The sequence below is a fragment of the Mus caroli genome, chromosome 3 (genome assembly GCF_900094665.2).
Source record: "Mus caroli chromosome 3, CAROLI_EIJ_v1.1, whole genome shotgun sequence".
Lineage (NCBI taxonomy): Eukaryota > Metazoa > Chordata > Mammalia > Rodentia > Muridae > Mus > Mus caroli.
The window spans coordinates 23,503,437-23,517,745 of record NC_034572.1 but is presented as its reverse complement, the minus strand read 5'-3'; the positions used below and the strand labels follow the sequence as shown (position 1 = coordinate 23,517,745).

The 14,309-nt window shown below is 41.4% G+C and overlaps 1 protein-coding gene across 5 annotated transcripts in view; it reads right to left on the bottom strand.

The window, feature by feature from the left end:
• Tnik (TRAF2 and NCK interacting kinase) overlaps window positions 1-14,309 on the bottom strand; it is a 400,539-nt gene that overhangs the window by 290,114 nt on the left and 96,116 nt on the right. For all 5 annotated transcript variants that reach the window (XM_029475111.1, XM_021158657.1, XM_021158658.1 and 2 more), the window contains exon 2: window positions 12,315-12,380. In XM_029475111.1, coding sequence (XP_029330971.1) covers window positions 12,315-12,380 — 66 coding nt within the window. The remainder of the gene's footprint in view (window positions 1-12,314; window positions 12,381-14,309) is intronic.

Sequence of the window (14,309 nt, the reverse complement as noted above, 5' to 3'; positions counted from 1 at the left end):
GTCTGCCTCACATTGCATAGTTAAACTGCATTTGTCGGGATACCATAGAGAGAAATGCACCAAAAACAAAAAACAAAAAACAAAAAAACAAAACAACAACAAAAAAAAAACCTCCTCGTGGTGTGCTGCAGTTTCTGGCCACATCTGAAGTCTCAGGCTGATTGGAGACCCATACTGAGTCAAAACTGATCCTGAGGTAAAACCTGTGCTGAGGCAAGACTCCTGTTAAACAAGGCATGTGGAGGACACATGATGTTTGGAGGGTCCACAGAATGACTAAGACAGTGCTTGGCTTGCTGATAAAGCTAGCTGTGCAACACATGTGGGCTGCCTGCCTGTCTTCCCTGATCTTCACTTCCCTGAGAGAGGAACAGCTGAGAACTTCTCCTGATGATCCTGTTGGTCCCTCTTGCTGACTTGTGCCAAGGCTGAGGCCTGGCTGTCTCTGCTAGGTCACGTCACTGCTTTTGCTAAGCCGACTCTACTGAACTGGATTGCTAGTATATCTCTGAAGTGTTTCTGAATGGATCGAGATGTCTGCTAACCTGTGAACTGAATTGTCAATTTCCAGACAACACAGATGGACTTGCTCCAAAGAACCTTTCTAAACAGACCCACTTCCCCTCTCCCCTCTGTATCCTTTCTCTTCCACTACCGCTGATGGGTGGTAGGCTACAGGGGAGGGTAAAGCATTTAAGAACCATTATTAAAAGTAAAGTTTGAAAAAAATAAAGTTACATCTACCCCTCCCCCCCAACCCCCACCTTGCTAGTTACTCTCCTCAGACCCTCAGCAAAGAAAGTATGAACTACAATTGCTTATTGCACACATCCAAAATATCCAAGTGGATTTTTATAAAGATACATTTCAGGTTAAACTTGTTACAGAGATAACAAATTCTATCTTAGTGCTCAGGAAATTGGTTGTTCTCTGTAAAGAGCCTGAAATGTTTTCTATACACAAGTCATTCAAGACTGAACAGCTCTAAATTCTGCACCCATAATCCTGATGGAGTTTCAGTTCGCCATTTATAAACAACAATTCAAAAATAAAGGTCATTGTGTAGTAGTAACCAGTGATGTTTAATTACTTGACAATACCTTATAATCACAAAGACATTCTAAGATCCAAGCACTGTGAGGGTGTTACATGCTAACTTATCTTACAATTCCTACATTTGTTAAAAGGTAAAATGAAAGTATTTTGAACTGTCACAATCTGAAGTGGTCATAGAACTGTCAGTCTGTGTCTGGCCCTGATAGAAACTTCATCGTCTTTTCGTTTCCTATCGAACATACATGGTATTATGGGCTTAGAGTGTGGTCCATTGGTAAAACAGTATGCCAGCCTGCTCAAAACGCTGACTTTTTGATCCTTGGCACCTCAGAAAAAAGAAGAGAAGGTTTTATTCATGGACACATGGGGACCTGCTGAAACCTCCAATGTCTGAAGGAATGAACAAGAGACACAAAAGACCTTCAACAAAGCTGCCCCTAGTGATGTCACCAGGACAAGAGGGTCTCTTGGTGCTATGTTATGCATTTGGTACAAGGCATCTTGCCAATGCTTCTGTAGTCAGAAGGAGCCCTGGAGACCATGTCAGCACAATCCATCCGTTACACAGATGCTCTGTCACTTACATTGGGATACATCCTAATGAACTAACTCAGAACTTTATCTCACTCAACCAACATACTGAACAGCACAGCTGCACCTCAGCTCAGAAAGCACATTAGCCTACACTTGGGCAAAATATTTGAACACAGAGCCTGTTTTACAGTGAAATGGGAAATATGATATTTATTGATTATTATATCAAAAATGGCCAACATCATAGCTATACAGATCCTCTTTCACACTGTGAAACTGAAAACATCATAAACCATCTGTCCTTAAAACTAAGGCACAGAGAAGTCAGTAAGCTGCCTCTGTGCACATAGTCATGACAGAGAGGCAGAAGAACCCTCTGTGTATGGTCTGTCTGGCCCTAGTCAGACTCCACCTTTGCCATTGACCCTGAACTGAGTAATCAACAACCAGCAGACTTTGGTTAATACTGCTCGTTCCCCGAGAGTATCGTCTTTCTTCTCTTTCTGTATATGTCTACCCATCCTTAGAGGCAAGGGTTACCTACCACATGGTGCTCCCACAGAATCAACCCTGCTCTTGCAGAGCCTGCAATGCATGTGAAGAAAGTGACTCGTCTTGCTTTCTGAAGACTTGAGGACAGAGTTATGCCACATGCACAAATACTAGGATATTTCCTGTGATGTGGGTAAAGTTATAGCTTCAGCTGTCAGTGCATAAAGGCAGTTGAAACCCTAGGCTGGAAATAAAGGGGGCCAAGTCTCATCCCTAAAGTAAAAATACACTCCTCACCAAAAAAAATTTACCCCACCTGAGAGAAAGAGAGAGAGAGAGAGAGAGAGAGAGAGAGAGAGAGAGAGAGAGAGAGAGAGAGTGTTCAAACCCTGACTCAGCAGCTTTCTATCGATACTGTGTCTGGGAAGCCAGGAGGAAAGTATTCTTTGGAGCCCAAGAACAGCCTTTTGTGTCTTGTGTCCCATGGGGATAGCTCGAAAGGTACTGGGAGGCATTACTTAGAGGAAAGAAAGGGACTCTAGAGTTAGATTGAGAAAATTATCTGGTGAAAAAAAGCAATACAAATATATCACTGTGTTTCTTCAAGAGGGAGGTGTGGTCAGTGAAAATTATGCAGGCTCCCTTGTCACTGTGGGGTGTAACTGAACTTTGACATATATATACACATACATACACATATACAAACATATATACACACACATACACACATATACATACACACACAAACACATACACACATAAACATACATACACACACACACACACACACACACACACACACACACACTGGATAGAAAGACAATGGAGTAAAGACAAATCCAGGGCCTTCTACTCAGTACAATGACTCTTGTTTGCCCATAGTGGTAAGAGAAGAGATAAGAGAGTTTAGCTGATGCGGTGCTTTGCAGAGAGGAGCGTAATATCTGACTATCACACAGTGCACAGTGCCCACAGACCTCCCCCACTTTTGTCAACTTTATAATTCTTTATAATAATGAGTGACAGCAGCAATCCAAGCCTTAGAAATGGCAAGCAGTTTATATTCAATGGATTGCTTTTGTGATCATGACTTCACAATGGCCTAGTGAGACGTCTGAAGGGGAGGGATGGCTTATCTTATATATCGGAACAATTGAGCTTCCAAGTGAATCTACGGCAAACCAAACAGTAAGGCAAGTGGGAACTCCCTGCAAGATGTCCTCAAGTCCTAAGTGAGTTCCACTCTTCCCCGCACTCCATCACTAAGGACAGGAAAGGCTGATGGCTTGGGTACTTTTAGTAGCTAAGAGGAAATACTATTGATTTGCTCCTCCAAATTTACAAAATAAATATATCAAAGCTTTAGAATTCTGGAGCCAATGATACTTCTCCCTAGTGACAATAAGTCAATAAGAGAAATTGTCGTTTTTAGAGACTCAGTCATTAAAATGATGGCCTTGCAAACATAAAGCTCTGAGATAGAACTACCAGCTGATAGGTTCTGGTAACCCCAGTGCTGAGGTGGTGGAGGAAGGCAGGTCCTAGCATACACTGGCCAGGCAACCTCACCTCAACTTACCGAGTTCCAAACCAATGGCGAACCCTATCTTATAAAACAAGTTGGATAGCAATTGAGGAATGGCAGCCAAGGTTGTCCTTTGGCCTTCACTTGGACATGAATACATGTGCACTTACACCTTCCACACCTACACACATGAATGTTTCTTTCAGCTTATAAAACATTCTCTAAAATCAAGATCATGTCAAGATCTGGCATGCATGTTTAGAAAGAAGAAAATGTCGCTGACCAGCTGCTGGTTGTCAGGAACACCCTCAGGGCTTCCATGGAGTTTACTCACATGTTTTCAGTACTTCCCTAGTCTGCATGGCCAATAATAGGGAATCAGAATAACTAAGTTGATTATCTTCACACAAGTAGAACAAGGCAGAGGCATACTTCAAACCTGGCTCAGTATTGCTCCAAAATTCTTTCCATTTATAAAGATGGTAAATGATACTCCCAGTGTAGGTAGCACGCCGCCAACAGTGCTCAGCGGTCCAGACCTCCCCTCATCTCTCCTGTCCAGGCCCGTGTTCTGCTCCACAGGGCACAATCCCACTGTTTCTATGCTTCACTTGAGAGCTCTTGCTCTGATCCTTGAACAGTAGCTCACAACTATGGATGAATCTCTTTCTCAGAGGATGTTTGGTAGAGTCTAGAAGCTCTCTGGTTGCTATATCTTGGGGATGGCACTAGTATCTTGTGACTTAGAGGTGAAGGACACTGATAGACCTTCCTTAATACCCAAGACAGCTGTCATAACAAAGAGTGCTAAGGCTGAGGAGCATGCCTGCCCTAGAATAAGTAAGATGCAAGTTAGTAACAGCATGTTCTCCCTATAACATGGAAGCATAGGCTTAGTTTAAAATAGCAAGCCAAGAGCCACAAAGCACAGACAGCACTCAGCGTCCTGAGTAGGTCACGTGGCTGAATCCTTACTAAGAGTGGGAACTGCTTCCACTTCTTCTCATTCCTACACAAGGCATGGAGATTTTTCTCCAGTCACTCAAAGCTGTAAAAGGGTATATTCTTTTTAATGAAAGCTTTTATAGAAAAAAAGCAAAACAAACTAAATGCCTGAGCTGAAGAGATGACTCAGTGGCTCAGAGCACTTACTGCTTTTTCAGGGTACCCAGATTCTGTTCCTAGCACCCCATGGCAGCAGATAACCACACTTAACACCAGCTCCAAATAACTTGATGCCCTCTGCTGGCCTCCATGACCACCAAGCACATGCACACGTTCACACACACACACACACCAGTTATCAGACAATATACTCATTCATGTAAAAGAAAAATAAATAAATTTGAAAATGAAAAACAAATGTCACTCCCGTCTGAGAAACAACAATCCCCAGCACTAACTCCTACCTCTCTACACCATAGATTGACATTCTAACCAAGGCTCTTAATAAGTTTGCTATTAAAACAGACATTAATGAAGACATCATGATGTGTGTATTTGAGAAAACTGCACAATAGATTTTGATTTTTTTCCTCACCTGCTCAATCCTGACAATACTGATTTTCAGGTCTTGTACAACCTTAAATTGTTACCATGAACATGCCAAATAGAAACACCAAGTAAGGAGCTCAGATTTCTTGTGCCTCAGATCTCACATCAGGATGCTTTGCACTTTTTCTTTCCTTATGCAAGTCTGAGTTGGTGTGAGAAACCAAGTAAGCAAGTTTTGAAAGTATTTGGATTAGCATGCACTCACGTGACCCCACAGCAGGATCAAGAAAAACCTTCCTCTTAGATACTTGTCTACTGCTGTGATAAAACCATGACCAAGCAATTAACAGAAAGGAGGTTGCTTGGGGCTGAAGTTTGCAGAGGGATAACTGTCCATCGCCATCATGGCAGGACCATCATGGCAGGAAACACGGCAGCTGCCAGGCATGGCAACTGGGGCAGCAACTGAGAACTTGTATCCCAGAACACCAAGCCCAATGCAGACAATTGTGAAATGTGGTACAAGTCTTACAAATCTTCAAAGCCACCCCCAGGGGCAGAGTTTCTATGCCAAGGCTAAACCTCCTAGTCCTCCCAAACAAATATCAACTGGGGACCAAGTATCCAAATGCCTTAGACTTAATGGAGACCATCTCATCCCAATCATTTCAATCATTGATTGATTGGTTGATTGATTTGTACTCAGTAGTTCACCCTTTCCCTCTCTCACCCCTTTCCCCTGACTCTTCCCCTCCCCTACTCATCTCTTTACCCTGAACCTGCCCTGCAGCATCCAAAAGAAATCCTTTCCTTGGAGCATCCACCACCTCTGGCCTTTGCACTCTTTCTGCCCCCTCTACTACAATGATCCCAGAGCCTTGGGGAGTGTGTAAATGTGTTCTACATAGAGCTCAGCATTCTGCAGTCTCTCTTTCTCTTTGTGAGGTCTTAAGATAAAGTCAAGGCCTTAAGCATTAGGATGAATTAAAAATAGATTCCTGGATCATACCACAGATAGACTAAACCAAACTCCAGAGGGTGTAATCCACAAATCCACACTTTTACTACCTCTCCATATAGTCATTCATCCAACAGTCTAAAGCCCACAAAATTGTTCAAACCTATGCTGTAAATTTCTACCACATAGGCAGACCATTTAACATAAAGCCCATGCTCACCACACCCCACACACAATAAAACACAAGGAAAACATTTGATTTATTCTTTGGAAATACACAGACAAATATTTTATGGAAAGTGTCAAAAATGGAAAGATATATAAAAAGAATTATCAAGGGAAACAGCTCAGTTGCTGGTCTCACACATCACTGTCCACTGTGTGTTAGACAAGGATGCTGTGATAAGTTTTTTTTAAAAAAAAAGGCTCAAACACATTTGCCTTACTTATGTATTTAAACTGTTTAGTGTGTGCATAAGTAAAAACTGACACAATCCAGAATGATCACTAAGTCAATACAGCAAATTACTACAGTTGAGAAATCTAAAGCTGGGAGAAGTTGAAGTGGTAGACATGGAAAATGTGTTCCAGGGCAGGAACATTGGAGTGGAAGCCTTCAAAGAAGGGATGAGTTTTGAAAGAAGAAATAGGCACGTGCTCACAGCAGAGAGCACTACAACCTCAAAGGCCCCAAAGTGAGAGCATGGTTCCTGAGAAACTGTGATAGAAGTGAAATAATGTGTGCCAAAAGCTTAAGAAATGTAAAATCACTGGCATGCATACAATATTTTAATAAATGGAGCTGGAGAGATGGGTCCAGGTTAGGAGCATTCACTGCTCTTACACAGGACCTGAGCTCAATTCCAACCATACCAATATGGTGGCTCATAACCATCTTTAACTCAGGTACCATGGCAGGCTGATATCTGATGACCTCTTCTGGCCTCTGTGAACACCATGCACACACATGGTGCACATACATGAGAGCAAGCAAAACACTCATTCATATAAAAGTTAAATAATTGAAGATCAGAAGATAGGAAAAGAAAAACCTTTGGATGTATATGAATTATCTGAGCCACTGAGACTTTGATGCCTGGGGGAAAGAGGAGAGAAATACTTGTTTACAGCAAGGAAAGAGAGTCTTCAGGTGTCTGGAGGATGTAAATCCTTATGAAAGAAGATTGCATTTTAGATTCTAAACAGCTGTAAGGATTTCAAGTGTGGTTGAGACAGAAAAAAAAGTCAGGAAGGCAGAACTTCATTTCAGTGAGATAACAACCATCTGCCAGAGAAGCAGGAAAATGAGCTGCCTGGAAAGTAATGAGTTCCATGTGACGAGAGGTGACTGTGAGTTCAGCCTCTGGCAGGGACTCATCGAGGGAAATGACCTGTGACAACCTTATAACCCTTTGAAAACACACATGTTCACCCAACTTTCCTACTTTAGTTTCTTTTTCCTTTTCTGTGATCCTAAGACAAACACAACTTAAGGGAGAAAGGGTTTATTCCGGCTGACAGTTCAAGGTATGATCCATCATGGTAAAAAAAAAATCAAGTCAGCTTGCAGCAGCGGGTCACATCAATGTGAAGATCAGGAGGCAATACAGGATAGATTCAAGTGGTCACTCGATTCCATTTCTCTATTTATACAGCCCAGGATGCCAGCCAGGGAATGATGCCGCCTATAATGTTTAGCGCTTTTCACCTGAACAAAACCAAAAAAATAATCTTGCCAGGCAGGGGTGGTGCACACCTTTAATTCCAGTACTCTTGGGGGACAGGGGCAGGCTGATATCTGAGTTTGAGGCCAGCCTAATGTAAAGAATGAGTTCCAGGACAGCTAGGACTACACAAAAAAACCCTGTCTTGAAAAACAAAACAAAAAAGATCCCCCTTAAAAAAGAAAAAAAAAATAATTGCCTGACAGGCATGGCCACAGCCTATCTCATATGTGAATGGAGATTCTGTTAAGTTGACAATTAAGAGTACATTTCAATGCTCCCAAGCACTAAAACCAACATGTTTGTACTTTCCAACCTCAAAGAGGATTGAAGAGCCATGAAAACTACTGAGGGACTCATCATACTCACACTGGAGTTTGCCACCCCAGGATACAATGTGTCTCCAACTCTGCAGTAACAATAATGCCTCAAGATGGAAATTAAGAAACAAGACAGACAATATCGGTTATCAATATGAGGGCAGTTCGGCTAATCACTGGTAGCTAATTATTTTGAATTATTACACTCATCACTCTATATTGTGGCATCCTCCGTGGTCTCATATATTTGAATACCAGTTGTTGTAGGTGCTTTTGGAGGGCTGTTTGGAAACTTTAGAGGGTATAGCTTTGCTTTTAAAAGTGTATCGCTGGGGTGGGTTTGAGGGTTCAGAGCCTGGCCCCATTTCCTGCTTGCTGCCTGCCTGCTTCCTGGTACCATTCATCCCTACAGGGATGGAGGTCTAGCTCTCTATAAGAAGCCAAAATAAAGTCATTCCTCTAGAAGTCTCTTTTGATCATGGGATTTTATTACATCAAGAAAAAAGGTAACGAATACACTCTATTTTACCAAAATGTGTCCAGAGGACATTAAATTTCAACAGGTGACATGCTGGTAAATCCCGAGACCTTGAGTAAGATGGCATGCGCCTTTGTGCTGGTTTGGTTTTGGTTTTGTTTATTTGGAGAGTTATTTTATAATGTTGAATGTTATTTGTTCTTTTTGCCTATCACTTATCACATGTAACTCGGTCCTTATTAATTCATTATAACAACCTATGTATGGGTTTTGCCAATATGCAGAATGCTAGGTTCCTGGTCCCAGCACCATAGAAGACCTACCCCCATGCTTATGATTTCTTATCATTTGTTTGGAGATTTTTTTTTATTTTGTGTACAGAGTTATATAAAGCCAATTTCCTGCAAGTCTATAATGTGGTTTAATCATATTCTCCTTTATAACCCACTATCCTCCCTTTCAGTTAGTTTGTAATTATTGTTTTATTTTATGTGGATATTTGCCTACATGTATGTCTGTGTATCATGTGCATGCCTCGTACTCTCAGAGGCCAGAGGAGGGTGTCAAGTCTCCCCCAAACTAGAGTTACAGTTGTGAGCCACCATGTGGGTTCTCTAGAAGAGCAGCCAGTGTTCTTAAAAATGGAGTCATCTCTCTCATCCCCCTTGGTTTGTTTTAGATTGGGAGGTCTAGACACAGGGAGATACAGTTCTCATTAAAAAGTCCTAATGAAAAATATATTTTAAATTATTAACCTATTCCATCTAGTAGATACATTTAAAAATAAAACTAAATCAAACAACTACTTGATTACTGGGACCAAACTGTTAAAGACAGTGCTTCTGAAGGACATGGGACCCTGGCCTAGGCTGGGGAGTGAGACTGGGGGTAGTTTTGAAAAGCCATCTGTTGGCTTTTATATAAAATATCTCTATTTATAACCTAGAAGCATCTGTTTCTGTATAGATGCAGCTCAGTAATACTTTTAAAGGCTATATACACTTTTTATTTATCATAAGAATATGTTCTTAAAAGCTACTTGAAAATAAAATTACACCATGGCTCTCATAGGAGAGATTAATATGGTAAACATTCTATAAAATAAAGAGTATTCAGTTACTCATAATATCAAAGATTACTTTCTGAAGTTCGGGATCATCCACAGGTAAGTTCACAGAATTAATTGAGTTATAAAAATTAATAGGTTTAATATTTAATGTAGAGAAAACATTTGTTATATAGTTGTATGTAGAAGGATGCCTTCCCAAGGCTATAAAATTTTTATGTATGCTTATTTCTATGTCTGCTGTTTAAGCAATATGGCTATTGCACAGAAATTACAAATGTATGGCGTGAAAAAAATCATTCCTCAACTGTCTTTGCTTAAGCTTCTCATTCTATCAGCTCAGAATTTGATGTTGGGTTTTAATCCATTAGTATTCAGGCAGCAGCAGAACTGCATTGGTCCTGAGGGAACACAGCTATCTCTGTTCATGGGGAAGGCCACCTACCATAACCCAGGGGCCTAGAACACAAATGCAGAACTGACCAGGAAGCTACCACTCTTAAGTCAACTCAGGTCCCCACAGCCTTTCCAACTGCATTCTCACTGGGCTCAAGGTTGAGAAACTGTGACAGGCACAAAACAGCAAATAGCACTGGGAAAGAGACCATATCTCTTGGCCCCAAATCACATGTCCCAACCATGTCCTTTTTCAGCAATCTCCTTTTTTTAATAAAAAGCCCAAGTGTTGTAACCTTAAAGAGAAATGAACCATTTAAGATCACGATATCAACTACCTATTTGCTGGGGGCCCGTCCTCTCTTAGGAAAGTGTGAGACTCAGTGAAACTTGTTGAGATTTTTAATTGTTTTTTTTAATGCAATATCATGAAATTAGAGATAATTCTGGATTTTCAAAAAAAATCTTGTTTATAATTGCATGCTGTGTTCATTATTTTATTATTATTGAGGGGGAACTTAAGGAAGAACAGATTTTTTTTTTTGGCTCACAGTTTGGCTTACAGTCCATCAAGGTGGAGAAGGTACTGCAGCAGGAATGTGAGGGAGTTGGCTTTACCACCTCCCAAGTCATAGGCAAAGCGTGAAGGATGTTGGTACTCAGCTCACTGTCTCCTGTTTGTTCGGTCCTGGAACCTCACAAATGGGACGGTGCTACACAATTTAGGGTAGGCTTCCTACCTCAGTTAACCTAATCTAGACAAACCCTGACAGACATGCTCAGACGTCTGTCTCCTAGGTGATCCTGGATCCTGTCAGGTTGACATTAACAACATTCCTTTGTTCTATCCTCTTGCAGGGTTGTACAGTTCTACCTGTTGGATTAGTTGATGAAGCTTTTAAGTGTCTCCTAACTGTCTATAGTGGAAAGCATCCTTCAAGGCTATCCTGAAACCAACAGTACCCTGCTCTCACTCAACCACATAGACAAGAAGTCAGGAGTCGTTTTCTGCCTAGAGTAGAGCTCACTTCATTAGCCATGTTACATCGCAAGTTCAATCCAATTTCTCACGCTGCAATAACACAATCATCCAACCTAATTATCTTCATTGCAAGTATTTAGAAGCACATTCTGAGGGAGATTTCTCTCTGTGTAGAGCAGGATGAACATCAAGGGAACAGCTTATGTAGTCATCATTTTGTCTATTTATGAGGGCTTGTCACTTTAGGAAATGGTTGCTTCTGACAAGGAAGAAGTTGTCTCCCACTGATGTGGCCACCAAAAAGGAACTTCCTAGTTGATAAGGGTCTCCACGAGTAACCAGATTCTCACAAGACCTTAAGCATACCTGCAGTTTTGACATTCTGCAGAGTGGAGAGTATTGCAGTCTGTATGATTTCTACAATGTCTTGAATAAATTGAAAGGAGTTTGGGGATCAAAGGAGGAATTTAAAAAATAAAAACAGGACAATAAGAGATAATTTGTCCTTGAAATTCCACCCATACCACCATCACTTAGGAAAATGACGTCTGCTCCCTGGCAATGATTCAGAGGATACAGTGAGCTGGTTTGGAAGGATTCCTAACAGTTTGTTTACCAAAAGTTTATTCCCAAATCAGTTCATCTAAACTTCCTTTAATCCACCAAAAGAGGAATCAACCTATAACTTTTAAAAAATTAGACCATTTATTAGGGACAAAAACTCCCTTTAAACATTTTTTCATTTGTAGGCAAAATTAATAAAAGGACAGGAAGCCCCATCCCACTCCAAGCTACCTTCTCACCATTTCCCTACTTCTGGAGTTAATTATGACCATGCATCTCTGCTTGTGAGCAAGCAGCTTTTCTCCTAACACCATGAAGACACGCATTTGACTTATGCCCAAGGCAAACAACAAATTCATGTCTGCAGCCCTGGTTGTCTAATGGCTTACATTTCTAAAGTAAACGGCATCCTTTGCAGCTTTGGCAACCAGCTTGGCAGTGCTGAAAGTAAAGGAATGTATGCATGTAGCAAGCTTAAGATAAGCAACATCTGACGCATCGGAAACAAACACTGGGATGGGTGGGGCAGGGGAACACTCAAACCGCACAGCCCTGTGTAGCCAGTGCAACCACAGATACATCCAAAAGGGAAGAGAATGAGCTAGCTGTTGCATGGTTTCACCTGATACCTGCTGTGATGGGACATTTAGGAGTATTGATAGCATTGCTGATCAGCGTTCAGAACCGACGGCACACACAAGCCATGCTCAGTTTAATGTTCTTACCTTATAAACTTGACCATACGTGCCATTTCCGACAAGTTCCACCAATTCAAAGATCCCTGCAGGGTCCTAAAGAGAAACCAACAATCAAAAATTAAACCACCTCACCAGACCTTATCATCATCAAAAGCAAATATTTACTTTTAAATAAGCCATTAAATTATTTTAATTTGAGGCAAGGGCATCTTTTAAATGTAACTACTAAATGATATATTTTTTTAAAGTTTATTTAAACCACAGCTATAAAATTATTCAGATTCACTTTGTTTTTATTTCACACTTTTATGACAAGTTTAAATCAAATACAAGAGACAATTGTTTTCCATTAAAACAATAAGAGGAATGATTTGTGAGCTGACTCCATGCACAGGGCCCTTGCTGTGCATACAAGCAGACCTGAGCTCCATCCATAGGACCCACTTTACAAAGCTGGGCGCGGCAGAGCATGTCTAAAACCCCAGTGTGGTCAGCTGCAGACAGGAAGGCTTATTGCTCTCTAGGTTCAGTGAGAGAAAGGAAACTCTGTTTCAATCCTAATGTGGTCAGGGACTTAGGGAGACAGCTGATGTCAATGGCTGACCTCCACCGGCTCACACACAGCCACGCATACCACACCTATATCCACATGGTTGCATATTCGCACACAAACAATAAAGAAAGAATTGACATTTTTCTCCCCATGGAATCAGAGTGCTCTTGCAGTACCACTGAGGTAGCAAGAAAGACAGTGTTCATCTAGAGGAAATTCTAACTTTTTAGACTATTTCTCTTGACATATCTGGGCCACTTACTGGAGTGAATACTGGGAAGAAAACAAGATGTGCTGGCTAGTTTGTTTGTTAACTTGACGCAAGCAAGAGTCTTCTGGGAAGAAGAAACCTCCATTGAGAAAATATCTCCATCAGACTGGCTTACAGGAAGTCTATGGGGCATTTTCTTGACCCATAATTGATGTAGGAGGCCCAGGTTATTGTTAATGCCACCGCTGGACTGGTGGTCCTGCATTGGAAAAACAGCCAGCTTAGCGAGCCATGGAGAGCGAGCCAGCAAACAGCTTTTCTCAAGGGTTCCTGCTCTGTTCTCCAGGTCTGATTTCCCTCAATGATGGGCTGTGACTAGGACATGTAAGCTTTGCTCCCCAAGTTACTTATGCTCATGGGGATTCACAGTAAAAGTAAAATAACTGAGACAGTGTATTCCTGCACTGGGAGACAATCTTCCTTGTGGAATTCCAAAGTCCCCAAGAGAAGAAGGGATGAAGAAGTCCACCTCCCGGAATGTTTTGTCTTGACTTCCTCTCTCACCTCTGTAATGCACACCCCCTTCCCCTGCAAAATATGCTTTTCCAGGACTTACAGGATAAATGCAGGATTTGGAATTCAACCTAAGAGAGTTGTTATGAAAGTTCATGGCTGCAAACAGGTTTCTATGAACCCTCAAAGTCAAGTCAGTGCCACAAGCTCAGGGACTGCCTTGTGGCCACTGCTCTGCTTACTGCTGGGTCGCCATCTCAAGCAGTATAGAGCAAAATGAACAAAAGCCATAAAATTCAAGTTTGAGGCACAAACTATCTTGTATCCTGATTCCTAAGCCTAAAACATTGCTTCTTTAAAGAATATAAACATATCAGAAAGGTGGCTCGGGTGATTCAGGCCAGCAAGCTGGAGGACATGAGTATCCCTCAGGAAAAGAACCAACCTGCACTAAGTTGTCCTCTGTGCACACGCCCATCCATGTACACACACATGCACACATATAGACACACATAAATAAATAAATAAATAAATAAATAAATAAAATACATAAATAAATAAGTGTAATTTTTTTAATTAGGTATTTTCCTCAATTACATTTCCAATGATATCCAAAAAGTCCCCAATACACTCCCCCGCCCAGTCCCCCACCCACCCACCCCCACCCCTTGGCCCTGGCATTCCCCTGTACTGGGGCATATAAAGTTGGCAAGTCCAATGGGCCTCTCTTTCCAGTGATGGCCGA